Source organism: Trichomycterus rosablanca, chromosome 9 (genome assembly GCF_030014385.1).
Source record: "Trichomycterus rosablanca isolate fTriRos1 chromosome 9, fTriRos1.hap1, whole genome shotgun sequence".
NCBI classification, from domain to species: Eukaryota; Metazoa; Chordata; class Actinopteri; order Siluriformes; family Trichomycteridae; genus Trichomycterus; species Trichomycterus rosablanca.
In genome coordinates this window covers 32,473,107-32,500,535 of record NC_085996.1, presented here as the reverse complement: position 1 = coordinate 32,500,535, position 27,429 = coordinate 32,473,107, and the positions used below count along the sequence as shown (strand labels likewise).

General features: G+C 39.4%; 1 protein-coding gene across 4 annotated transcripts in view; it reads right to left on the bottom strand.

Moving 5' to 3' along the window:
• Nucleotides 1–27,429, bottom strand: part of plcb1l (phospholipase C beta 1-like) — a 157,001-nt gene that overhangs the window by 89,043 nt on the left and 40,529 nt on the right. For all 4 annotated transcript variants that reach the window (XM_063002252.1, XM_063002253.1, XM_063002254.1 and 1 more), the window contains exon 3: nucleotides 16,920–16,988. In XM_063002252.1, the coding sequence (XP_062858322.1) occupies nucleotides 16,920–16,988 (69 nt within the window). The remainder of the gene's footprint in view (nucleotides 1–16,919; nucleotides 16,989–27,429) is intronic.

Below are 27,429 nucleotides of genomic sequence, written 5' to 3'. Positions count from 1 at the left end.
TCTTGCTGGCGCATCTGTGACCAAGACAGCAAGTCTTTGTGATGTATCAAGAGCGGTATATATATATATATATATATACAGGGGTTGGACAATGAAACTGAAACACCTGGTTTTAGACCACAATAATTTATTAGTATGGTGTAGGGCCTCCTTTTGCGGCCAATACAGCATCAATTCGTCTTGGAAATGACATATACAAGTCCTGCACAGTGGTCAGAGGGATTTTAAGCCATTCTTCTTGCAGGATAGTGGCCAGGTCACTACGTGATGCTGGTGGAGGAAAACGTTTCCTGACTCGCTTCTCCAAAACACCCCAAAGTGGCTCAATAATATTTAGATCTGGTGACTGTGCAGGCCATGGGAGATGTTCAACTTCACTTTCATGTTCATCAAACCAATCTTTCACCAGTCTTGCTGTGTGTATTGGTGCATTGTCATCCTGATACACGGCACCGCCTTCAGGATACAATGTTTGAACCATTGGATGCACATGGTCCTCCAGAATGGTTCGGTAGTCCTTGGCAGTGACGCGCCCATCTAGCACAAGTACTGGGCCAAGGGAATGCCATGATATGGCAGCCCAAACCATCACTGATCCACCCCCATGCTTCACTCTGGGCATGCAACAGTCTGGGTGGTACGCTTCTTTGGGGCTTCTCCACACCGTAACTCTCCCGGATGTGGGGAAAACAGTAAAGGTGGACTCATCAGAGAACAATACATGTTTCACATTGTCCACAGCCCAAGATTTGCGCTCCTTGCACCATTGAAACCGACGTTTGGCATTGGCACGAGTGACCAAAGGTTTGGCTATTGCAGCCCGGCCGTGTATATTGACCCTGTGGAGCTCCCGACGGACAGTTCTGGTGGAAACAGGAGAGTTGAGGTGCACATTTAATTCTGCCGTGATTTGGGCAGCCGTGGTTTTATGTTTTTTGGATACAATCCAGGTTAGCACCCGAACATCCCTTTCAGACAGCTTCCTCTTGCGTCCACAGTTAATCCTGTTGGATGTGGTTTGTCCTTCTTGGTGGTATGCTGACATTACCCTGGATACCGTGGCTCTTGATACATCACAAAGACTTGCTGTCTTGGTCACAGATGCGCCAGCAAGACGTGCACCAACAATTTGTCCTCTTTTGAACTCTGGTATGTCACCCATAATGTTGTGTGCATTGCAATATTTTGAGCAAAACTGGGCTCTTACCCTGCTAATTGAACCTTCACACTCTGCTCTTACTGGTGCAATGTGCAATTAATGAAGATTGGCCACCAGACTGGTCCAATTTAGCCATGAAACCTCCCACACTAAAATGACAGGTGTTTCAGTTATTTTGTCCAACCCCTGTATATATATAATATATTTTATATTTGAAGTAATATATTGTAAATTTATCAAAACAAAAAACAAACATATTATATATATTATAATAATATATAATTAACAAATATATATTATAATATATTAGAAGTTTAAGTCAAAATTTATAAAAACATTAAAAAACATAAAAATAGTAAATTCAGTAAATGTAAAGGAAAATCGAGAATTATTTGCAGGCTTAATAATGTATCGTTACAATGTTATGCATAATATGTGCTATGTCTAGAGAACTCTTTAGATGTTGACCATAAATATACCTGCAAAAAGATCGATTAGAAGACCTTTACTATAGGCATGATCTGTGGAACCTTTCTGATTTAGACCGAGTACAAAATATGGAGGAAAAGTGTACGTTTCCTACAGGGAGTGCAGACTGCGACACTGCCCCGTAAACACAGGAGCAGGAGCACTGCAGTAAAACCTGCACCCGTAATGAATCCTGGCACCAATTTCTGCAAGCCTGTGAGAAAAAGTAAGCTTCTCAGTGTCACACAAACACAATTTATGGTTGCAGACTAAAGAAGTTGATGTCAGAAATCTTACTAAAACCAAGATACAAAATTAAGTGGGAAACGATTATAGAAAACTTCACTTCATACAGGGCAGTATTAGGGCATTGACCTGACCAATGATTAACCCTGCAGCGTCAGCAGTTACTAATGCTGAACTCAGTACTCAGGACACTGTCCAGCACCACAGCAGCTCCTACAGACAGCACTGGCAACCCACGCCAAATCTAAACCCTGTTTATTCAGGACACTTAAAATAAACCGTTTATCAGAACATTAAACAGATTAACCACTGTGACTATGCTGTTTAAAGTCAGGTGTGTGAACCAGTTCTGTGGTGCAGTTTACTGCCAAAAGCATGTAAGCCCCCTCTAAAAAGTGGATTTCCCAGCACGTTCTAGCCGCACCTTTTGCTAAAAATTGCCAATAAATAAATAAGACACCAACATACAGCCTTGTAAACGCTGGCAGCAGTTGCCAAATGTCAGTTCTGCTAGAATCGACTGTACATTAATGATCAACAGACCAGCCTTGAAGCCGGAGGCCACACAGGATCACTGAATGAGATAGGCTTTGGTTGCAAAGGTTCCAAACTGCCTTTGAAAGCAACATCAGAACAATAACTGTTTGCTTGGAACCTCATATCAATACTATAAATGTAACAGAACTACTCACTCACTTTCTTAACCGCTTATCCAATTAGGAAGGGTGCTGGAGCCTATCCCAGCTTTTCAATGGGCGCAAGGCACACAGTAACACCCTGGACGGGGTGCAAGTCCATCGCAGGGCAGACACACACACACACACATACACACACCCATTCACCTATAGGGCAATTCAGTGTCTCCAATTAACCTGACCATGTTTTTTGGACTGTGGGAGGAAACCGGAGCTCCTGAAGGAAACCCACGCAGACACGGGGAGAACATGCAGACTCTGCACAGAAAGGACCCGGACCGCCCCGCCTGAGGATCACACCCAGGACCTTCTTGCTGTGAGGCGACAGTGCTACCAACCGAGCCACCGTACTGCTGTGTAACAGAACTATTTATATTAAATTACAAAGTAATTACACACTCATAATTACAATATAACACAATACAATGTAATACATTTGTGTGCAGTTTAGGACACAGGCACTTTGAATGTTGTCGTAACTCTCAGCTCCGCCTTCATAAGGCAACGATTGGCTCAGACCATTTAAACACATTTGTTTCCGCCCTAATAAGCAGTTTTTTGTTAGCTTCAAGTCAAAATCAACAGACGTATTCTTCAGTCTTGTCAAAGTCTGACCTTTCCTTAGTTTAGGAAGATATACTCAATTTTAAGATATAAAATAAAGTAGGATACAAACTACCTGATGAGATTAGCTAAACCAGCAAGACAACTGTGTACAGCTGTACAGAATCTGTCTGTTGAGTTTGGCTTAAAGGTGACTCATGTGTCATAGTTACTTTAAGCTCTGTCTTTAGGTTGGCTTAGACAATTTAGACTTTCTGCCCAAACGTCACCTTTAAGCCAAAATCAACAGACAGATTCATCAGTTTTGTAAAACTGTTCTCGTCCCTCTTTTAGCATGTAAAATACACACTGTAATGACATTGCTTATTATGATAGCTGTCATGTGAATTACTGATGTTGGAAAGACTGTTATAACACCTGACACTGACTACTTTGATGACAGCATGATGCACCTGGGATGATAGGTTTATGACATGTCATGATGAAGGGTTCAGATAAAGTGTTACCTGATAATATAACTACAAGTAATATAATATATGAGGGATCTTCAAAAAGTTTCCGCACATATATATAAATATATATATATATAAATATATATATATATATATATATATATATATATATATATATATATATTTATTTATTTATAAAAATCTATTATTTTATATTGGTCGTGTCTGAGAGACAGAGAGCTTATAGTCTGGATTTAGCGCCATCTGATTTCAAGCTTTTTGGACGCTTAAAGTAGCTTTAAGGGGAAAAAGATCTTCATGTAATGATGATGTGAAAGCAGCGGTGCATCAGTGGCTAAACGCTCAACCAAGTTGGTACAACGCTGGAAAAAATGCATCTGTAGGTGACTATGTAGAAAATTAATGTCATTTGTTTTTGTTTTTGAATATCTTAACAAATAAAGTTTAAAAAGTGCGGAAACTATTTGAAGAACGCTCGTATATTTTAAGTTTTTACTTTAGCAGCTTACTCGTTTGTTTCCTCCTAATTGGATACCATTACTTGTCATTTTACAGAAAGCTACTGTTACTTTTACTTTAATTGAAGTGTTGAGTACTTTATACAACACTAATAGTTGCTTGGATGGATTTAAAGTGCCTATTCTACAACATTAATAATTTTAAGTAATGAATCTTAATTGCTACAAAGATGAATCCTGGATGAGGCCACAAATCTCTGCAGTATAAACCTGCCAAAAGTTGCAGAAAAGCTGCTCTGTTACTCGCTGAGCCAACAGGACCAACTGCCAATCTCTCAAAGGAGAATGACATGAAGTGATCCTGTAGCTACCTGGTGTTTATTCCACAACTGTAAAAGATAAGTCAGTGGTACTACAGACAGCTGGCACCGGTGTCCGGAAACCTTTTCTCAATGTTTACACCAGGCAAGTAAAAATAAAACTCCAAATATTTGTTAAGATGTTACAGACTTCAGACCCAGGAGATAGTTTGAATTATTTTAGACACTGCTGAGGTTTAGAGGAATTCCTCCAAGAAGAAACAGAGAAAAACAGGAAACAGATACAGAATCACATGCAAGAACTGGATATCATCACTATAAAGTGGACGTCTGCTGCGGCTCAAACTCGTTCACTACTGAGAATGGATATTAAACACACTGCCTGTGTAAACAGAAACGTTTTAAAGTAGAAGTTTAGAGGAAATGAATTTCGAAATAAACAAAAAAAAAAGTTAGTGGTACCAGCTGCTCTGGACGAATGGACGTTAAGTGAGGTTGAGGACTGACATCGCACAGGGCAGGAAGACACAAAATCTACCTCCTATCTATTAGTTAGACTACATGGTTAAATGTGCACACAGTCACCTCTTAACACAACTCTTCCTTACAGGTGCACAAATGAAACCATTCAGCCATGAAGTCTCAACAAACACATGGTTGAAGCAGAATCGACCATATTAAAGAATCCAGTGACATTTAACATGGCACAAGGGATGCCACCCTTCCAACAAGTCAGTTATTTTAATTTCTGCTCTGCTTGAGCTGCCTTAATAAACACGCTGTTATAGAAAAGTTTAAGCATCTGAAAGCAACAACAGTCCAAAACATAAAGAATTAACATGTGTAAAGGCAGTTGTAGCCTAGCGGTTAAGGTACTGGACTAGTAAGCAAAAGGTTGCTGGTTCAAACCCCACCACTGCCAGGTTGCCACTGTTGGGCCCTTGAGCAAGGCCCTTAACACTGAATTGCTTAGATTGTATACTGTCAGTCACTTTGGACAAAAGCGTCTGCTAAATTACAGAAAACAAAGTGGTGTAAAGTAAACTGACGTAGGACTTTGAAGCTGTTTTTAGTGCATTCTGTTAAAATTTATTTATTAGGATTTTAACGTCATGTTTCACACACTTTGGTTACATTCATGACAGAAACCAGAGCTCTCGAAGGAAATCCACACAGACACGGGGAGAACATGCAAACTCCACACAGAAAGGACCCGGATCTTGCTGTGAGTCGACAGTGCTACCCAATGAGCCACCAGGCCGCCCCAAGCTACAAAACAATCTACCTGCTGTACTGCAGGTTGGAAATAATGTTTTGCACTGTACGGCAGCAACAGTTTCAGAGAGGCCCGGTCCTCAACCCCATCCAACACCTTGGGAATAAACTAGACACTATTGTCTGTGTCTGATTATGGAAGTAAATCCCTGCAGTTCTAAATCTAGTAAACAGATATGTATTTTAGCAGGAAAAAGGAAAACCAACTCCATAATAATGGCCATGAAATTAAATGTTTAACAAATAAAAACTGAGGATGAATAAATAAAGATAAAAACTGAGGATAAATGAATAAATGGTTTAGGTTATTATTCTTTACGATTGGTCTTATAAGTCTTTATTCACAGTGATCATTTTAATGGCTCAATTTTGTCCATATTCATTAGCACCAGTAATCAGCAGTTTCCCGCTAGAAGTCCAAGCCTTCTGTTCTGAGTGGGTTTTACACACTGGGATGACACACTGTTTTAATGAGACATCTTTGTATGATGAACTAGTCATGAGAGTGTCACTATCAGCCTATGTGTTACAACTGCCACAGAGCTGCTTCAGAGACTGCTGACGAAATACTGTACTTTACTGCACTTCCTGTTAATTATCACAAAATACTGTACACACTTCCTGTTAATTATCACAAAATACTGTACACACTTCCTGTTAATTATCACAAAATACTGTACACACTTCCTGTTAATTATCACAAAATACTGTACACACTTCCTGTTAATTATCACAAAATACTGTACACACTTTCTGTTAATTATCACAAAATACTGTACACACTTCCTGTTAATTATCACAAAATACTGTACACACTTCCTGTTAATTATCACAAAATACTGTACACACTTTCTGTTAATTATCACAAAATACTGTACACACTTCCTGTTAATTATCACAAAATACTGTACACACTTCCTGTTAATTATCACAAAATACTGTACACACTTCCTGTTAATTATCACAAAATACTGTACACACTTTCTGTTAATTATCACAAAATACTGTACACACTTCCTGTTAATTATCACAAAATACTGTACACACTTCCTGTTAATTATCACAAAATACTGTACACACTTCCTGTTAATTATCACAAAATACTGTACACACTTTCTGTTAATTATCACAAAATACTGTACACACTTCCTGTTAATTATCACAAAATACTGTACACACTTCCTGTTAATTATCACAAAATACTGTACACACTTCCTGTTAATTATCACAAAATACTGTACACACTTCCTGTTAATTATCACAAAATACTGTACACACTTCCTGTTAATTATCACAAAATACTGTACACACTTTCTGTTAATTATCACAAAATACTGTACACACTTCCTGTTAATTATCACAAAATACTGTACACACTTTCTGTTAATTATCACAAAATACTGTACACACTTTCTGTTAATTATCACAAAATACTGTACACACTTTCTGTTAATTATCACAAAATACTGTACACACTTCCTGTTAATTATCACAAAATACTGTACACACTTTCTGTTAATTATCACAAAATACTGTACACACTTCCTGTTAATTATCACAAAATACTGTACACACTTCCTGTTAATTATCACAAAATACTGTACACACTTCCTGTTAATTATCACAAAATACTGTACACACTTCCTGTTAATTATCACAAAATACTGTACACACTTTCTGTTAATTATCACAAAATACTGTACACACTTTCTGTTAATTATCACAAAATACTGTACACACTTCCTGTTAATTATCACAAAATACTGTACACACTTTCTGTTAATTATCACAAAATACTGTACACACTTCCTGTTAATTATCACAAAATACTGTACACACTTCCTGTTAATTATCACAAAATACTGTACACACTTTCTGTTAATTATCACAAAATACTGTACACACTTCCTGTTAATTATCACAAAATACTGTACACACTTTCTGTTAATTATCACAAAATACTGTACACACTTTCTGTTAATTATCACAAAATACTGTACACACTTCCTGTTAATTATCACAAAATACTGTACACACTTTCTGTTAATTATCACAAAATACTGTACACACTTCCTGTTAATTATCACAAAATACTGTACACACTTCCTGTTAATTATCACAAAATACTGTACACACTTTCTGTTAATTATCACAAAATACTGTACACACTTCCTGTTAATTATCACAAAATACTGTACACACTTTCTGTTAATTATCACAAAATACTGTACACACTTTCTGTTAATTATCACAAAATACTGTACACACTTTCTGTTAATTATCACAAAATACTGTACACACTTCCTGTTAATTATCACAAAATACTGTACACACTTCCTGTTAATTATCACAAAATACTGTACACACTTCCTGTTAATTATCACAAAATACTGTGACCTTCCAAACAAAATGCAAATATGAAATAGAAAATACAACCATTGTCATTTTTTTTTTCAGGAGACACATTTATAACTGAATATGCACAGTGTAAAATGAATCCATCACTTCTGTTGCACTGTAGCTATGTATTAGGTGGTAGGGTGGCACAGCTGTAAAATACAGGATTCAAATCTCAGCTGTGCTATTGGGCAGTCGAACATCGCACAGACAAGCCGTAGCCTAGTGGTTAAGGTACTGGACTAGCAATCAGAATGTCGCTGGTTCAAGCCCCACCACGGAACGGTTTACCATACAAACATTTTGGGTTACGAGTGATCTTTTTCAGCTTAACGTATGAACAATTTCGGATTACAAACAGAAATTCGCGAAACGTGACGTCACGAACGAGTTGACTCCGACCATCTCTCTCTCTCTATATATATATATATATATATATACAGTGAGCGAACATTCGGACAGCGGACGGTGTTTTTCCGGTGTTTTCTTTATATTTTGTAAAATTCAATATTAAAATGTCCCCAAAGAAGCTGCAGCGAAAGCGTAGTGTTGAAAATTTTTTAAATCTATTACATTTGTTGTTGTATAATTACTCCTGCCAGTAGGTGTCACTGTGTATCAGACAGAGGGGACAGTGAGTGAGAGAGAAGAAGGAAATCGCTGAGTAAAATATTCTTTCTTTCGTGCAATTACACCTACAAAATACAATGCTATTGAAATAAAGAAGGAAATAATAGAGAAATATGAGAGTTATTGTTGTTTCTGGTAGATACAGAAAAAAAGAAGAAGGAAATAATAGAGAAATATGAGAGTTATTGTTGTTTCTGGTAGATACAGAAAAAAAAAGAAGGAAATGTATTATGGTGTATGGTACAGCACACGTACTGTACTGAAATGTGATGTGTGTTTTTACAGTATGTACAGTACTACTGTGTATTGTTGTTTATTACAGGAATGTCTATTCTATAATATAAGATTAAGGGCAAATATACTTGTATTTATAACAAAAAAGACCATTTAAGACATTAGAAAGGTTAGGTAAGGGGGTGGTTTGGGAGGTCTGGCACGGATTAATTCTATTTACATTATTTCTTATGGGAAAAATAGATTTAACTAACAAACATTTTGATTTAAGAACAGCCCTTTGGAACCAATTAAATTCATAAGTCAAGGGTCTACTGTACTGTAACTCTAATGTAAGTCACTTTGGATAAAGGTGTCTGCTAAATGCCGAAAATGTAAATAAAAAAAGGAAATGCCAAAAATGACATAATTGGCTAATGTTTGGAAAGTTGGCCAAAACTACTCTCTCCTCCACTGCTGCAGACTCCTACCCTGTCCGGGGAGGGCTGTACCTAAAATATGCCCCCTCCAACACGTGTGCAGTTGCTAAAACCGCCTAGTCACTCAAGGCACACTTGTCAGTACGCTCTCAGTACCAGTCCTAAGTCCAGATAAAAATGTGTGGGTTGCATCAGGAAGGGCATCCAGCGTTAAAAATGTGCCAAGCCTGGTATGCAAAAGATATTCACTGTTGCAATGTACATATATACAGACACAACCAAAAGGAAATAAATAAATAAAAAACAGATATTTATAAAAACAGATATTGAATTAAGTAAACAAACTATTTAAGTCCATTTTAAGACATAACAGGCAGAGGAATTGCACAGATTCGAATATGTTGTGTGTGAATGATAATTCATGATGATGTGGTACAGTGTTATTAAAAATGGGGTAGCTGAAGCCCCACATCTGATGTGTGTTACTGCATTGCACCCAGTGATTTAGAGGAAACCGGACCTACCACATTCCTGACCAGGATAAATCGCTGGTAAAAACATATAAACATGAACTGAACAAAACACTAATATCTAATCATGAAGAGAGATGATCAGTGAGACCACTAAGGGCTGGATTAGCAAAACCTGAATTTTTTTATAGGAGCCGAGCTCATCCTAAACAATACTGTCCTTTTTAATGTGGACTGAATTTCCTCCTGCAGTGACTCTGTTTCTAAATGATGGAGATCTGAGGGCCTGATTTCACCTTTCTCTCTCTATTCTGAGATTCATAACAGGTACTCAACTGAGCCAATAGCTGACTGGTCTGTTTCACTGAGCTTGATGTAGGACTGATAAAATGTCAAAGGTCATGCTACTGCCATCATTACACCAATAACCTTCATCAACCATCTGACAGTTAACTTTCATCATGCTGAAAATAGAGATAATATTAGTATAGAATAAGGACTGTCTTTAATAAACTGGAAGATACAGGCAGGAGGAAAAGCTTTACTTCATTTAAGTATAAAATTGATGATATTTTATCACGTATTAATATTAACACCTGAATGTAATTCTATATGATGTAAAATAAAATGTTACTTAATTCATGACTTTTTATTAACATCAATATTGTAAAATATTGTAAAAGTATACTACAGTTAGATTCTCATAGATAGCCAATTTAGCAATCCTATCATATATATATATATATATATATATATATATATATGTATATATATTATACGTATATCTTTATGCATTTTCTCCCCTTTTTCTCTCTTTTTAGCGCGTTCAATTGCCCCATTGCATCATGCTTCCTCTCCACCAATGCCGATCTCTGCTCTGATTGAGGAGAACGAAGCTATCCTACGCCCCCCCTCCGACACGTGGGCAGCATGCCGTATGCATCTTATCACCTACACTTTGACGAGTGCAGTGCAGCTTAACTGCGTGTGCGGAGGGACACACCTTGAGAGCATTCTTTCCTCATCTCTGTGCAGGCGCCATCAATCAGCCAGCAGAGGTCGTAATTGCACCAGTCATGAGAGAGAGACTTTATCCGGCTTAATCCCGCCCATCTGAACAACAGGCCAATCGTTTATTTATTTACAAAAACATTGCTGTAATGACAGTTTGTCCTCGAGCTGGTCTGGACTTCATAAGATCAATAGGGAGCATCTTGTGATGTTACTGAATGCTGGATTTTTAAAGTGCCCTCATGAACGCTCAATATGGTTTAGGTCAGGTGACCATGGAAGAAATGCTGTCATTACAATTCTCAAATCTCCAAGCCAACAATCTTGATTTAAAGACACTCTAGTGACCTGCACAAAGCCCTGACCGCAGCCCCACTGAACAGCACTGGAATTAACTGGAACATCAATTGAGGCATTCCTGACCAACATCAGTGCCCAGCCATACAAACACTCTTTTAACTGAATGGGCACAAATTTACTTGGGCCACAGACTTACTTTAAAGTCTTGTAAGAAAGCTTCTCAGAAGAGTGGCTGTTGTTCTAGCTGAAAATCACATATAAGTCACTCTGTTTAATACCACTTAATACCATTTGTTTTTAACATAGGATGTCCAACAAGCTAATGGTCAGGTGTTCGAATACTTTTTAAACCACCACACATGTACACTAATTGAAATATAACACAAGTACACAAGTACATGCATCTTATGGAGCCTTACACACAGGAGAGCTCACACCTGATTAGAGATAGTTCATAGGGAAGAGACCAAGGTCACATCCTTGACTAAAACAGTCAAAATTCAAAGAACCCAAGAGAAACAGCACAACTGAAAACATCTAAATATGTTTAAACTACACTGGTACCTTGGGAGTGGCGTCGAGTTTAAAAGACATTGAGTTTCAAGATATTTTTTTACCATAAGGATGTGTAGGAAACCTGTTAATGTGTACCACGGTCCTGTGGAACTGCATATATTTTAGACTAAAGTAAAATAATAGGGTTTTTGACACCTGTACACTAAAAATAACACAAATGTAATATATAAATACTGAAATACACTGTGAAAAACAGTTAAAAATCAATAAAAATTTACATTTACTTCTATATTGTTTCTTTATGCTTCTTAATTGTGGAGATGCTTGATCTTGGAATACCGTATTCCGTTCAGTAAGGGTGCATTCACATGAGACGTGACAAAACTGCTTTTGCACTGCTGTTCTGTTATTTTCTATGGAGTGTGGCGGTGCACAAAGCTTAACGTGACTTATTGTACTAAAACAATGAGTGAGGAATTTTATTAGTGAAGAGAACTTATGAGCAGTAATAATTCAGAGAATTTTGGTGTTTCTGTGTCGTTCTTTTTGTACATTAAACCACATTGTTTTACGATAAGCGTTTTAGACTCTCTTGGAAAAGCTGATCCTCACAATTTCTCAGCACCCCATGCTATAACACAAGTTTAAAAGTGAAACAGTGAGGTAAATCAAAAAGACTGACAACAGGTTTTAAAAATGTCTGTTTTTAAATGACCAATAAACAGTTTTTTCTTAGTTAAGATTGTGGTCTGTCCTAAACCACCCAAAAACACTAAAACTAAGACAGAAATACACTACAGACAGAGTCAATCCATCACAGAATGAGATGCACCTTCGCATTTACTTAATCACTCAGTTAATTTGATAAGCCAACCCCTTAGTCTGGTCTTTAGCACCCAGCCAATTTTGTCTGCTGCAGACATGAGCCATTTGTGCCTGCTAGAGGGCGCCCAGCTGAGCGGTAGTAGAGCCGAGATTCACACCCGGGAGCTCAGCGGATTATCAATTTATAACAGCAATCCACTTTCTGCATGTTTTTGGAAAGTAGGAGTTAGAAGACCTAAGCCCCCCGATAAAACACAGAAAAGACATGCCAAACAGACAGTGACCAAAGGCAAGGATTAAACCAAGGTCCCGAAGACCCATACCATCTGTGCCACCGTGCTGCCAGCCAGAGAAAGTTAACTGCTTAACTGTATCATGCAGCACATCTGTCTGGAAGGATCCGTACTGGTTCAAGTATTTCCTTTAATTTGTCCCCAGCCCTCGCAGCAGAGTGAACCCTTTCTAACATTACACCTTTACTGAACACAGGCAGACCCAAAGAGGATATTGAGGAGCAAAGCGAGCCAACCTGAAGAGACCTTTACTGTATAATGTGAAATGTGCGAGAGATTTTCATCCAGATAAGCGGTGTTAGAAGCTTTCTCTTGTGTCCAGATAAATCCTCTGAACCTGAGACTTCAGTTTCCAGCCTTGATAAAACAATCGGACAGCCTGGCTGCTCGGCCTGACACAGATAAGGTGCAATTAAACTGATTGACCGCCTAAAGACAATAAAGTGTCCACATAAGCATGCCAGTGATTACCATGCACCAATCTGTTTAATGCAAGATGCTGCCAAGTAATAATTCCCACTGGCGGGCAGCTATTGAAACCAGTAATTGCTTTCATTCTCTTTCTATTTTGTTAGACCTGTCTGAGAAACACAATTTATTTCTTTACACTTTTACAATTATTCTTCAGGTGCTTTACCCAACAGTATACTAGATGACCAAATGTTTGTGGACGGCCCTACTAAAACTTGACTTCATGTATTTCAGCTACATCTAATGCTAACAGGTTTATAAACTCAGTTATAAAATCTAAAATAAATGATATATTTACAGCTTTCATGTCTCAGCAAGGCTGTGCTCACATGAACAAAGCAAGGTCCAATAAGACATGGTTTGATGACTTGGGTGTGAAGGAACTCAGAAAAGTGGTAAACCGGAGACAGGGTCATGGGCGGCCAAGGCTCATTGATGCACATGGGGAGCAAAGGCTGGCCCATGTGGTCTGATTTCCTCATTACATGAAACTCCCTGGCTGTAGCACTTGTGTGTCACTGGACGGTGCCCACAGGGTGCTGTTGGCTGGATATTTTTGGTTAGTGGAACATTCTCAGAACTGCAGTGACACTGACATGGTGGTGGTGTGTTAGTGTGTGTTGTGCTGGTATGAGTGGATAAAACACAGCAATGCTGACACACCTCACTGTCACTGCTGGACTCAGAAAGTTCCACTAACCAAAAATATTCCAGCCAACAGTGCCCCGTGGGCAGCGTTCTGTGACCACTGATAAAGGTCTAGAAGATGACCAACTCAAACAGCAGCAATAGATGAGCGATCGTCTCTGACTTTACATCTACAAGGTGGACCGACTAGGTAGGAGTGTCAAGCAGCGCTGCTGTGTCTGATCCACTCATACCAGCACAACACACACTAACACACCACCACCATGTCAGTGTCACTGCAGTGCTGAGAATGATCCACCATCTAAATAATACCTGCTCTGTGGTGGTCCTGTGGGGATCCTGACCATTGAAGAACAGGGTAAAAGCAGGTTAAAAAAGTATGTAGAGAAACAGATGGACTACAGTCAGTAATTGTAGAACTACAAAGTGCTTTTATAGTATACCATAGTAAGTGGAGCTGATAAAATGGACAGTGAGTGTAGAAACAAGGAGATGGTTTTAATGTTAATCGGTTAATCGGTGTATAATATGTGTGTGTGTGTGTGTGTGTGTGTGTGTGTGTGTGTGTGTGTTATTATTAAACATGATGCTACATGTTTTGTCTCCTTCGCAATCTTTGCCATCTGCACACTTTGTTTAAACCTATATTCAGATGCCGGTTTTTATAAATAGACTGGGGTGCATTTATAGATAATTTATAGATAATGTTAGTCGTTTGGCATGTCCGCTCGTGCATGCATGCCTCGAGCATTTCAGATCCAGCATGCTGTGTTGAGTCAGATCTCAGCAGCAGGCTGTCATGCCATACTGCAGCCATATTGAATGAGCAACGCTGCACAGCTTTCACTAAACCGGAATAATGAATTCATGCCATAGAAAGTAATGTGCTTTTTAGCTGGGCTGCTTTTTGAGAGTTGCACTGGGACAGGGACATTAGTGCCATTTATTCTCGTGTGAAGCACCTCCCGTTCTCCTAATGGTCTTCAACATGAAAAGCACATCAGCTTTCAGGCCCCGGCTCTCCACTGTGATATTTTCACATTTGAATTTAATGAGTTCAAAAGTCCTTTCAGCACAGATAACACACTTTTCATGGTCAGGCTTTCGTTTTTGATCTTATGCTGTGTGAATCTGAGCTACTATGATCTATCCTGCTGGTAGATTAAAAGAAATATTTGGTTCAGGAAGTGTTTTTCAGACTGTTATAATGATAACTGTGAGTGTTTGTTCACTCCAGCAGACCGTGTGTAAGCAACTGAGTTTATTTATCTGTGTAAAAAAGGATATATCTGTGTAAACCACAGTGTTTTTATCATGGCTCAGCAGAAATAGGAATTTATTTGCGGAGCTAGTAAAAATATCCTGGCTGGCACAGCGGTTGGGAGCCGTGGATTTTTATCAACATTCCTGTCTAGATATTATTTACAGGAGTATTCATTTCACTATTGAGCAAATAGGTCTGTTGACCTTAAAAATGTAACAGGATTACTTCCACATGTGATAACCTGATCTATATCCAGTAAATCTGACATCTAGATCTGATCTATATCCAGTAAATCTGACATCTGCAGTATATGAGTGATTGCAGCAGATAAGAATTGTAACATATTTCCCTAAACTGGGAAAAAGTGGAAGCAGGGAACATTTGGAGAAGATCAGGTTTTAATGGTTTATTAGAGCTAAACCAGTTTATCATTGTCGAAGTTTATAGCAGTGGTTAGATAATCGACTCTGTAATCACAAGCAAGTCCAAGTTCAGAAGAATCAATAAAGGGGATTAAGAGAATAAAGTTCACAGAACAAAGAATAACTATGAATATATATACACTGATCAGCCATAACATTAAAACCACCTCGTTTCTACACTCACTCCATTTTATCAGCTCCACTTACCATATAGAAGCACTTTGTAGTTCTACAATTACTGACTGCACTCCATCTGTTTCTCTACATACCTTTTCAGCCTGCTTTTTACCCTGTTCTTCAATGGTCAGGACCCCCACAAGACCACTACAGAGCAGGTATTACTTAGATGGTGGATCATTCTCAGCACTGCAGTGACACTGACATGGTGGTGGTGTGTTAGTGTGTGTTGTGCTGGTATGAGTGGATCAGACACAGCAGCGCTGCTGGAGTTTTTAAATACCGTGTCCACTCACTGTCCACTCTATTAGACACTCCTACCTAGTTGGTCCACCTTGTAGATGTAAAGTCAGAGACGATCACTCATCTATTGCTGCTGTTTGAGTTGGCCATCTTTTAGACCTTCATCAGTGGTCACAGGACGCTGCCCACGGCGGGCTGTTGGCTGAATATTGTTGGTTGGTGGACTAATCTCAGTCTAGCAGTGACAGTGAGGTGTTTAAAAACTCTATCAGTGCTGCTGTGTCTGATCCACTCATACCAGCACAAAACACACTAACACACCACCACCTTGTCAGTGTCACTCCTTAGTTTGTGGTGTAGGTTAAATTCTTAAAGAATCACGTAGATAATTAAATCAAATTTTATGCTCATTAATAAATAACATTTTATTTTTATTTTTCATCAGATTTTTTGTTATTTACTGTCTATATTTTTTATTATATTCTTCATATTAAGAACTTTACATCAGATTTTTCATACACAGCCATTTTCACAATGTCCTTTTAATGCTTTATTTTAATGCCCGCTCCTCAATGATGTTGAAGAAAGCAGGGAACACCCTGGACGGGTTGCCAGTCTATTACAAAGCTGTATCTCCGATTAACTTGACTGAATGTCTTTGGACTGTGGAAGGAAACCGGAACCCCCAGAGGAAAACCACACAGATGCAGAGAGAATGTGCAAACTCCACAAATAAAGGACCTACACCACTCCACCTGGGAATCAAACCCAGGCTGTGAGGGCACAGTGCTACCCACCACGCCATCATGCCGCATCTAATGTTTTAGTGTATGCAAACTAGGCAACCAGTGTGAACACATGTTTGGTGTTTGGACAGATTATTAAGATCTGAGAATTAGGATCTTTAATGTACTTACACTTGTTCAGAAACATTAGCTTACCTTAGGTGTTCTGGAATATTTTCCCGTTCTTACATCCTTAATATATGACATTTCCAGAAGATCTGTCTCCTAAAATTAAAAAAGAAAATCCAGATTTAAAACCAGTTACTAGTCAAAATATTGTATCCTGTATTTAAAAAGAGCTGAGATGAACCCAGTTGAGAGCAAGCAACACAGCAAGAGGAAAACTAAAATCATTCTACAGTGCTCAGATCTTTAATTCATTGATTCATTCATAACTGGTAAAACTTTCTCCTGATCAGAGTTGTGGTGATGTGGAAACCTGTTTTGGGAACACTGAAATGAGTGCCAGTCGAATGCAGGGCATCCTCACCCATGCATTTATACTCACTTACACTTACTGGCAGTTTAGAGCAGCCAAAAGTAGGAGAAAACCCACCACTCCAGTCATCAAAGCTGATAATCAAACTCAGAGCATGGGATCCGTGCAATACCAATACTTCCTGCCATGTTACCCACACATATATTAACAGCCTTTATAAATACAAATATTTAGGTAAAGTTAGGTGAAATCTTACATATAACTGATCATATGATTGTAAGGGTGATGTGATGTCATGTGTGTAGGTGTGATGGGTGTGTGCTTGCTAATGACCACAGCATTAATGTAAGAGAATTATGGGAAAGGGAGCAGCTAGTGAAACTAATATTCATACGCAATAGCAGGATGTCATCTCACCATCATTTAGATGGTGTACCAGCCACACTGTACACTTTATAACCACATCCTCTGATCCAGAGAGTAACCAGCTCAACACACTGTACTTCTCAAGATCCATTACTGTAGAGAATAGATGGATGTTAAGATAACTGAGAGTTTTATGTGTTTTCATTTATTTATTTATTTATTTAATTAGGATTTAAACGTCATGTTTTACACTTACATTAGAACATTACATTACAGTAGAACCATCACTATTCTATATTACACCTGTTTGCCCACAGTGGGCGGAACTTGTCATGAAGTTAGCGATAACAAAGCTCACCCATTGAAAGGGAAGATGTGATTGGTCAATTTTACTGTTATGAAGAATTGGTCTTTCATAGAAAAATCTATTGCCCACCAAGCCCACTGAGAATTTATAGTTGGACTGACGTTCTTTCAACAGCAGTGGGCAACAACCCCTCAGATTCCAACACAAACTGAATAGGCAGGTATGGAAGATTTATTTGTTTAGATTTGTATTTGTTTAAATATAAAATTATGAGCAGATAAAATACTATTAGAGCTAATTACTTTTTATATTATTTTATTATTTATTATACTGTTTTTCAGAATACCTTAGGTTCTCTCCGGGGGGCTAGAGGATCCTGATGGTTCACCTCTGATACATATAAATAAAAAGGTATGCATTTTAAAGCAAAAACAAAGCTATGTTAAATAATAAATAAATAATAGGGAAAACATTCAGAAAGAACAAATATATTATTTCCTTTTTGCAGCATCAGGTTACATTTTTGGCCCTGGAAAATAGTTTTTTTCAGCTCTCTCTCTCTCTCTCTCTCTCTCTCACTCTCTCTCTCACTCTCTCTCTCACTCTCTCTCTCTTTATCTCTCTCTCTCACTTTGCAGTGATCCAATGTTAATGATTAGAGTTAAAACATTAACTTTTTTCTCTGCAGCTACTGACAATGTCAAAATTAAAAGTAATCCACTGAAATAACATCCAACATATTAGCCAGATGTTTTCATTGGCTCACAGTCAAGCCAGTAGAATATATCTTGAATATTTTCCCTGTAACACATGACCTGACCCGACCTGAAAGCTCCACCCAGAGAGAGTTAAACTTTCTTCCAGGCTCCAGTTGCTGCATGGGTGATCAAGTCTTAGTATAAGCAATTTCAAAAAGCCTCTGTCCAACACTGTCTGAAAGAAAAATAGTATTTTTATGGTTCATGGATCCAGTCAACTGTTACGCTGGGAGAAAAAGCTACTTTGTTTGAAGTCAACATTGCTTTTGACTTATACTACAGTTATATATACACCGCACTCTTTTAACACTCTACAATTCAAATGCTTTAACAGACAATTCATCTGACCTGATGCTTTGATCTACTGTATAGACACTGCAATGGAAACAGAGCAGAAAATAGCGGTAAAACACGCTAGCACACCAGAGCTGACATTTCAAATTCGTCGGTTCAAAACTCAGCTCTGCCAACCGGCTGGGCGCCTACATGAACAACGATTGGCTGTTGTTCATACAGGGTGGGAAGCCGGATAAGGACTCCTCATAACTGAGGCAATCACAACCTGCTGGCTGATTTATGGTGCCTGCACAAAGCCAAGGGATAATGTGATCAGGGTGTGAGTCTCTGTGTGCAAAGCTGATCCACATATGAACTTTTGCAAGTGAAAAGATGCAGTCGGCTACTGTACACGTGTCGGAGGGGACGTGTTAAGTCACAGCTCTGCTCGGTCAGGAGTGGAGGTCAACATCAGTAGAAAGGAAAGGAGGAAAATTGGGAGAAATATACAAAGACCATTCAGGTGTAATCTGGCTGTACGTAAGTGCCATCAAAACACAAGTCCACATGCTGACACACTGGACATGTTCCTAAACTAGTGGTTCCAAGATCCAAATAAAAGATGAAACAAATGATTGTATAAACAATCTTATTTGTGATATGTCTTGGTGGAGAGGTGTGAGTAATGCTACACAGAACACGGTCGATGCTTCACTGATGTTGCATGGCTGTGTTCTCATGCTTGTCTGCCTTTCATTAAAAGCCAGGAAGAACTAAGCAGCAGTAATATGTTAAACTACTGTGCATACTAATTAGATTGATATACACTAACTGACTAAGATCTGTACACACCCTTCTTATTTACCGAATTTAGATGTTTTTACCACTCATTAATCAGTATAAAATGTCTTATTTTACCAGCGGAAGTGAACAGTAACAGATACACTAGAGCACATTCTCTGTTTGAATCAATTTACCAGGCTGTGTTTGCGGTGTGAAATGCTTTGAGTAAAAGGTTAGCGTTCCCAGCCCCGTTCTAAAAGCTGCTCTTTGAAGTGTGTGTTTAAAGAGATGCTGCACTGTGTGAAGCGGGTGCTGCGCAGCCCTCAGGAAAGAGCAGTGCAGTGAGGCCTGTACCCCTCTGGCACTAATCACTAACTGTGGGCTAAAATCCTCCCTCTTTCTCATTACCTTTAATATGTTCTGCATTAAGATCAGTTCTACTGGTGTGTGTGTGTGTGTGTGTGTGTGTGTGTGTGTGTGTCATAAGCATTAACACTATGACAAATAACAAATTCTACTTTATTTATACTGAGCCATTATCAGGACAGACTCATGGGGCATGATCTGCCACTTGTTTAGTAATATTTACTGCACAGGACATTTTCATAATAGTTAATTACGTTACATATTACATATTTTTATTCTGTTTAGACACCTGCATAGTATAGTACAGATAATGGTAGCCTAGTGGGTAGAGATGTGGACTATCACTTGAAAGGCTGGAAGTTTGAATGCCAGCTCTGCCATGCAGCCACTGTTGGGGCATTGAGCAAGACCCTTAACCCTTTTGGCTCCAGGGGCGCCATACAATGGCTGACACTGCACTCCGACCCCAGCTTCCAAACAAGCTTGGAGATGCAGAAAAAGAGTTGTATGGTACTGTACACCTGTATATGTATATATGACAAATAAAATCATCTTATTGTACAGTAATACTTACCTACCTTATGTAACAGAGTTAAAAAATCTATATATGTTTTAATGTTATAATTACACAAAATTATTCTCATTAATACAAACTTTAGTATTGGTTAGCGAGCCCCTGATTTCTCTCTGCTCTCCTCACCTCCTCATGTAAAAAGAATATGAAAGAATAAACTTAGCTGACTGGTATACTGCGTGGACCATGCTGTGTAATGCTAGCAACATGTGCAGCAGTATAATTCACTCTAAAATTGACCATCGGAAAAATATAATACAGCACAATTGCCGTTAATGAACCCAGGAACATACAGTGTATCACAAAAGTGAGTACACCCCTCACATTTCTGCAGATATTTAAGTATATCTTTTCATGGGACAACACTGACAAAATGACACTTTGACACAATGAAAAGTAGACTGTGTGCAGCTTATATAACAGTGTAAATTTATTCTTCCCTCAAAATAACTCAATATACAGCCATTAATGTCTAAACCACCGGCAACAAAAGTGAGTACACCCCTTAGTGAAAGTTCCTGAAGTGTCAATATTTTGTGTGGCCACCATTATTTCCCAGAACTGCCTTAACTCTCCTGGGCATGGAGTTTACCAGAGCTTCACAGGTTGCCACTGGAATGCTTTTCCACTCCTCCATGACGACATCACGGAGCTGGCGGATATTCGAGACTTTGCGCTCCTCCACCTTCCGCTTGAGGATGCCCCAAAGATGTTCTATTGGGTTTAGGTCTGGAGACATGCTTGGCCAGTCCATCACCTTTACCCTCAGCCTATTCAATAAAGCAGTGGTTGTCTTAGAGGTGTGTTTGGGGTCATTATCATGCTGGAACACTGCCCTGCGACCCAGTTTCCGGAGGGAGGGGATCATGCTCTGCTTCAGTATTTCATAGTACATATTGGAGTTCATGTGTCCCTCAATGAAATGTAACTCCCCAACACCTGCTGCACTCATGCAGCCCCAGACCATGGCATTCCCACCACCATGCTTGACTGTAGGCATGACACACTTATCTTTGTACTCCTCACCTGATTGCCACCACACATGCTTGAGACCATCTGAACCAAACAAATTAATTTGTGTCTCATCAGACCATAGGACATGGTTCCAGTAATCCATGTCCTTTGTTGACATGTCTTCAGCAAACTGTTTGCGGGCTTTCTTGTGTAAAGACTTCAGAAGAGGCTTCCTTCTGGGGTGACAGCCATGCAGACCAATTTGATGTAGTGTGCGGCGTATGGTCTGAGCACTGACAGGCTGACCCCCCACCTTTTCAATCTCTGCAGCAATGCTGACAGCCCTCCTGCGCCTATCTTTCAAAGACAGCAGTTGGATGTGACGCTGAGCACGTGCACTCAGCTTCTTTGGACGACCAACGCGAGGTCTGTTCTGAGTGGACCCTGCTCTTTTAAAACGCTGGATGAACTTGGCCACTGTGCTGCAGCTCAGTTTCAGGGTGTTGGCAATCTTCTTGTAGCCTTGGCCATCTTCATGTAGCGCAACAATTCGTCTTTTAAAATCCTCAGAGAGTTCTTTGCCATGAGGTGCCATGTTGGAACTTTCAGTGACCAGTATGAGAGAGTGTGAGAGCTGTACTACTAAATTGAACACACCTTCTCCCTATGCACACCTGAGACCTAGTAACACTAACAAATCACATGACATTTTGGAGGGAAAATGACAAGCAGTGCTCAATTTGGACATTTAGGGGTGTAGTCTCTTAGGGGTGTACTCACTTTTGTTGCCGGTGGTTTAGACATTAATGGCTGTATATTGAGTTATTTTGAGGGAAGAATAAATTTACACTGTTATATAAGCTGCACACAGACTACTTTTCATTGTGTCAAAGTGTCATTTTGTCAGTGTTGTCCCATGAAAAGATATACTTAAATATCTGCAGAAATGTGAGGGGTGTACTCACTTTTGTGATACACTGTATATATAAACCTGGTGAGCTTTTTATGAACTACAAATGTAGAATTAATACAGATTAGACATGAGGCATATTCTGATACCTACCTCCTCATACAAGACAAAAATCAAAAGGGAGGAGGCAGGGGAAGGGGAGGAGACTTTAAGGGAGTTAAAATGGAAATAGGACATCCCAGTGTAAACTGCCCTATCTATCTATCTATCTATCTATCTATCTATCTATCTATCTATCTATCTATCTATCTATCTATCTATCTATCTATCTAGCTATCCTACTATCTTGTCTGTCTGTCTATCTTGTCTGTCTGTCTGTCTTGTCTGTCTGTCTGTCTGCCAGCCTGTCTGTCTGTCTGTCTGCCTTGTCTATTAAGGAGATGCAAAACAAGAAGTATGTTCATTTGCTTCCTTTCTGATCTAATCCACTCACATACTTCATACTATGAATGGATTTTCCTGTATAATATGCAATTCAAAATGTAAGTTTGAGTTTAGCTATTTAAAATTTTTCATTCGCATAGCATTCAAGTGCCTCATGTTTACTAGTTAATTGCACTGAGGCGGTCCTAGCAATCCTACGGCAATTCAGTTAGCAATTGGTTAGTCAAAATGTCCAAGATGTTGAATTATAAAGCAGCTAAAAACACAGCTCTGGTAATTGAGTTTTGAAACCCCCCAACCACTTCTGTGGATGCAAAGGGGGATGTGTCAAAACACGAACGTGTTTCACTGAATGTTTAAAGTTTACATTCAACTATTAAGATAGACTGTGCTTTGTATTGTAGCTTCCATTTATTCTATCATTCAGTTTATGAGTGTAATTTAATGACTGCCTATGATGCACTTCTCTGTTAAAATCTGTGAATTTAAGAAGGCCCTAAATATGAGCAAGTACTGTAAGAAAACAAACTTATTTAAGTGATTGTAAGCAGATTTTGTGTCAGTAGGTACTTTAGCACACAATAAAAAAGTTGTAAAAGAGTCTTCTATTGTTAAGTACAGTTGTATGTATGTAAGTTTGTATGTAGGTGTGTGTATGTGTAGAAAGTGGGAACAGTACAATGATGCTCATCAGTATAGATGACCGTTCGTGTAAAAGCCCTCCCTCGTGTCCAAACCAGAAGATCCCAGTTTACTGTGTGCATTCATTCCAGCAGCCCTGTGCATTACTGCAAATCAATTGAGATTCATTATCACCATTATCATTCCCCGTTCCAGTCCGCAGAGGAGACAGACTGAGTCAGCAACAGGAGCAGCTATGATCAGTGTAGTAGTAATATTATCATTACCTGCCTTAACAAAGTCAGCGTCTGCCTATTTTTAGCAGCAGTTCTGTTATAAAAAGATGCAGTAACCACAGGACACGGTGATATCTAGAGGAGAAATACAACCCCTCTCAGAAACAGAACATTCACAGACTGTATTTAGATTACTGCGGAGGACTAGCGCACTCCCTGATCAGACACAGGAGAGGGTAACTGCAATATCCTTCCCAGCATGGCCTTCTAATGACTTGTTACTGAGTATAAGTGACAATTAGAAAGCACAAAAACAGTGGTCTGGAAGAAAACCCATACTGACACCATATGCTGAGAGCAAATTTGTTGGACAGATTTTTATTTTTTTCCCTGTTTTTCTCCCAATTTAGCGTGGCCAATCTGCTGCTGGGGACCCAGATGGCGTCCAAGGTACACACTCCCTCAGATGTGTGCGCAGTCCACCAATCCCTTCTTAATGTCCGATACATCAGTGGATTTGTGCTTGAGGATGGCTTCACGTACGGCGAGCCACGCCTCGATCTCTACGCACCTCCACTTTCTGTACAGGCACCCCGGGCAACCAAGGTCCTTACACAGTGTTGATAACCCCACCCTTTAGTCCGGTCTTTCCAACCCAACACTTGCCAGTTGTGCCTGCTAGAGGGCGCCCAGTCAACCGGTAGTCAAACCCGGGAGCTCAGAATCTCGACGCTGGTGAGCTAGCAGATTATCCCGCTGCGCCACCTGGGCATTAATAAACTCCAGCAGCGCTGCTGTGTCTCTTCCACTCATACCAGCACAACACACACTAACACACCACCACCATGTCATTGTCACTGAAGTGCTGAAAATGATCCACCACCTAAATAATATCTACTCTGTGGGGTCCTGACCATTGAAAAACAGGGTGAAAGCAAGCTAAAAAAGTATGTACAGAAATAGATGGACTACAGTCAGTAATTGTAGAGTTACAAAGTGCTTCTATATGGTAAGTGGAGCTGATAAAATGGACAGTGAGTGTAGAAACAATGAGGTGGTTTTAATGTTATGGCTGATCAGTGTACTGTATATATACAGTATATGGAAAAATAACAAGGGCAGCTTTCTTTACACACCACGTTTAATATAATTTGGAAATAATGTTCCCATTAACATCATCATATATGACCTAGGTTAAGGTCAGTGGTAGCCCATACACCTCCTGTTGTGCTGGTCATGCATTATCCTGTAGTGATAGCAGAAGAACTATTTGAAGACAGTTTTGATTGTCTGTTTATCAAGATCTCTATGAACCTTGAAACATACGGTACATACCCTGCTGCCCGACCTTTACATGTCCAAAATAAACTGTGTTATCAAGTGCACTTGAACATGTGCTTCTACAGAAAGTGAGACACCCTCCAATTTTCATAAAACACAAGCAAAATTAATCATTTTCATGCAGATTTTGTTGTAAAGTTATCTCGCAAAAGGTCTCGTTTCAGCTCTGTGTTCATTAACACTGAGTGTAAACGTTGTGATCTAAGCTGTCATATTTGCAACCAGTGAAGGATTATCCACTTCTGATGATGTGACATACTCCATCTGTTACATCAATAAATCAATAAGTTCATCTGATGCACACGACACCGGACAAAACAAGGACAATGATACCGATGACACTGTGTGTGATGACACTGACACTGTGGACTTTATGTTACTGCTGAAGAACGCTAATAAAGCTATGCACTTCACTTCCTTGGCAATGAGCACCACTTCACAAGCCAAACATTCAAACAATTCCAGAGCTTGTGATGATGAGGCAGCAAAAGTGAATGCAGAACTAGTGAACATGATAGTCATGGATCTTTTCCATCAGCTGTGAGTTCACTGGTGGAGAATTTTAGCACAGAACATAACCTTGAGCTGCCGTGTTATACTGGACCAGGGTTTTAACAGATTACAGAAACCAAAGCTACAACAACTTAAGACTAGAATTAAAAAAACATAATACAGATCATCAGTATTATATGCATAATATCAGGTTCTGGTAGGTTGTCACAGGTATCTGGAGCCATGCTGACTGCAGTGCATCCCACAGCTGCTGGAGGGTGCATGGGGGAGGATCCATAGAGCAAACACGACGATCGAGGTGGTCACACAGATGCTCAAGGGGGCCAGGGTAGTACTTGGAAGTCTTGTTCATGCTCTTCCAACACCTTATATACCCACCAAACCAAAGTATACCCCCTTTTCTACATTTTATGGTGGTTTAACTAGTTATGTATATTGTTCCAATGCTTCCCAGAGAAGGAAACAACAAGTTTTAATCGCTAAGAGTAGTTTTTAGCTCTACACACACTGCTGTACAGTTGTCATTAAGATAACAAGAAGGACAGCGACTGTTCCAGGCCACATCAGTCTGAACCAGTGCCTTCAAACATAGCTAACACTGTTGTAACAGAGGAAAACATTCAGGGGTTGGGTACCATACAGCCCAAGCAGATCCAGCATTTCAGATCCATCAATCTGATGGCACATGAAACTGTTTGGGACAATCTGTCTGACTGAAAGATGTCTAAAAATGAGAATGGATTCTTAGCAAACAAAAACGGAAAGAAAACACTTAAACAAGCAGCTTCTTCAGGTTTCTACAGTTCAAGTCATAGAAAAACAGAGACAGAGATGTTGCTCATTCCTGGAGATCTGTCTCCAACCCAGGACCTAGTCATTTCTCTGGATGACTTCCAGATTAGACCATCTGATAAGGTAAGAAGTCTTGGTGTTGTCCTGGATAAATAGCTGACCTTCTCTCCTTATATAGCCAACATGACGAGATCGTGCCGGTTCCTCCTGTACAACATCAGGAAGATTCGGCCATTTCTCTCCAGAGAAGCTACCCAGATTCTGGTGCAATCACTTGTAATCTCTCGGTTGGACTACTGCAACTCCCTCCTGGCAGGAGCTCCTATGTCCACTATTAAACCCTTACAGCTCATTCAAAATGCAGCTGCTCGCCTGGTCTTTAACCAACCTAAACACTGCCACATCACCCCACTGCTGCGTTCTCTTCACTGGCTTCCTGTAGCTGCACGCATTCAGTTTAAAACACTGACGCTCGCCTACAAAGCCAAAAATGGACCAGCCCCAAGCTACCTTCGGGGTCTAATCAAACCCCGCTCTGTACCACGCAACCTCCGAGCCTCTAGTCTAGCTCGACTTGAGCCTCCATCCAGGACTAAAGGAAGACAAGCATCAAGGCTGTTCTCTGTTCTAGCGCCCAAATGGTGGAACGAACTTCCTCTGTCTGTCCGAACAGCTGAGTCTCTTGCTGTCTTTAAAAAACGATTAAAAACACACCTTTTTACTAAACACTTAGGCTGATTTGTACTTATTTACTAACACTTTATTCCAATCTTTTCCATTTAAAAAAAAAAAAGAAAAAAAAAAAAAAAAAAAAAAAGGCACTTTGGTTCTAACAGGTTTTAGCAGAGTTGTGTTCTTCGACTGTTGTCTATCTAAACTTAAGGAATGAAATGTTCACTATGGAAGCACTTCTGTAAGTCGCTCTGGATAAGAGCGTCTGCTAAATGCTGAAAATGTAAATGAAAATGTAAAAAGTATACTGGTGA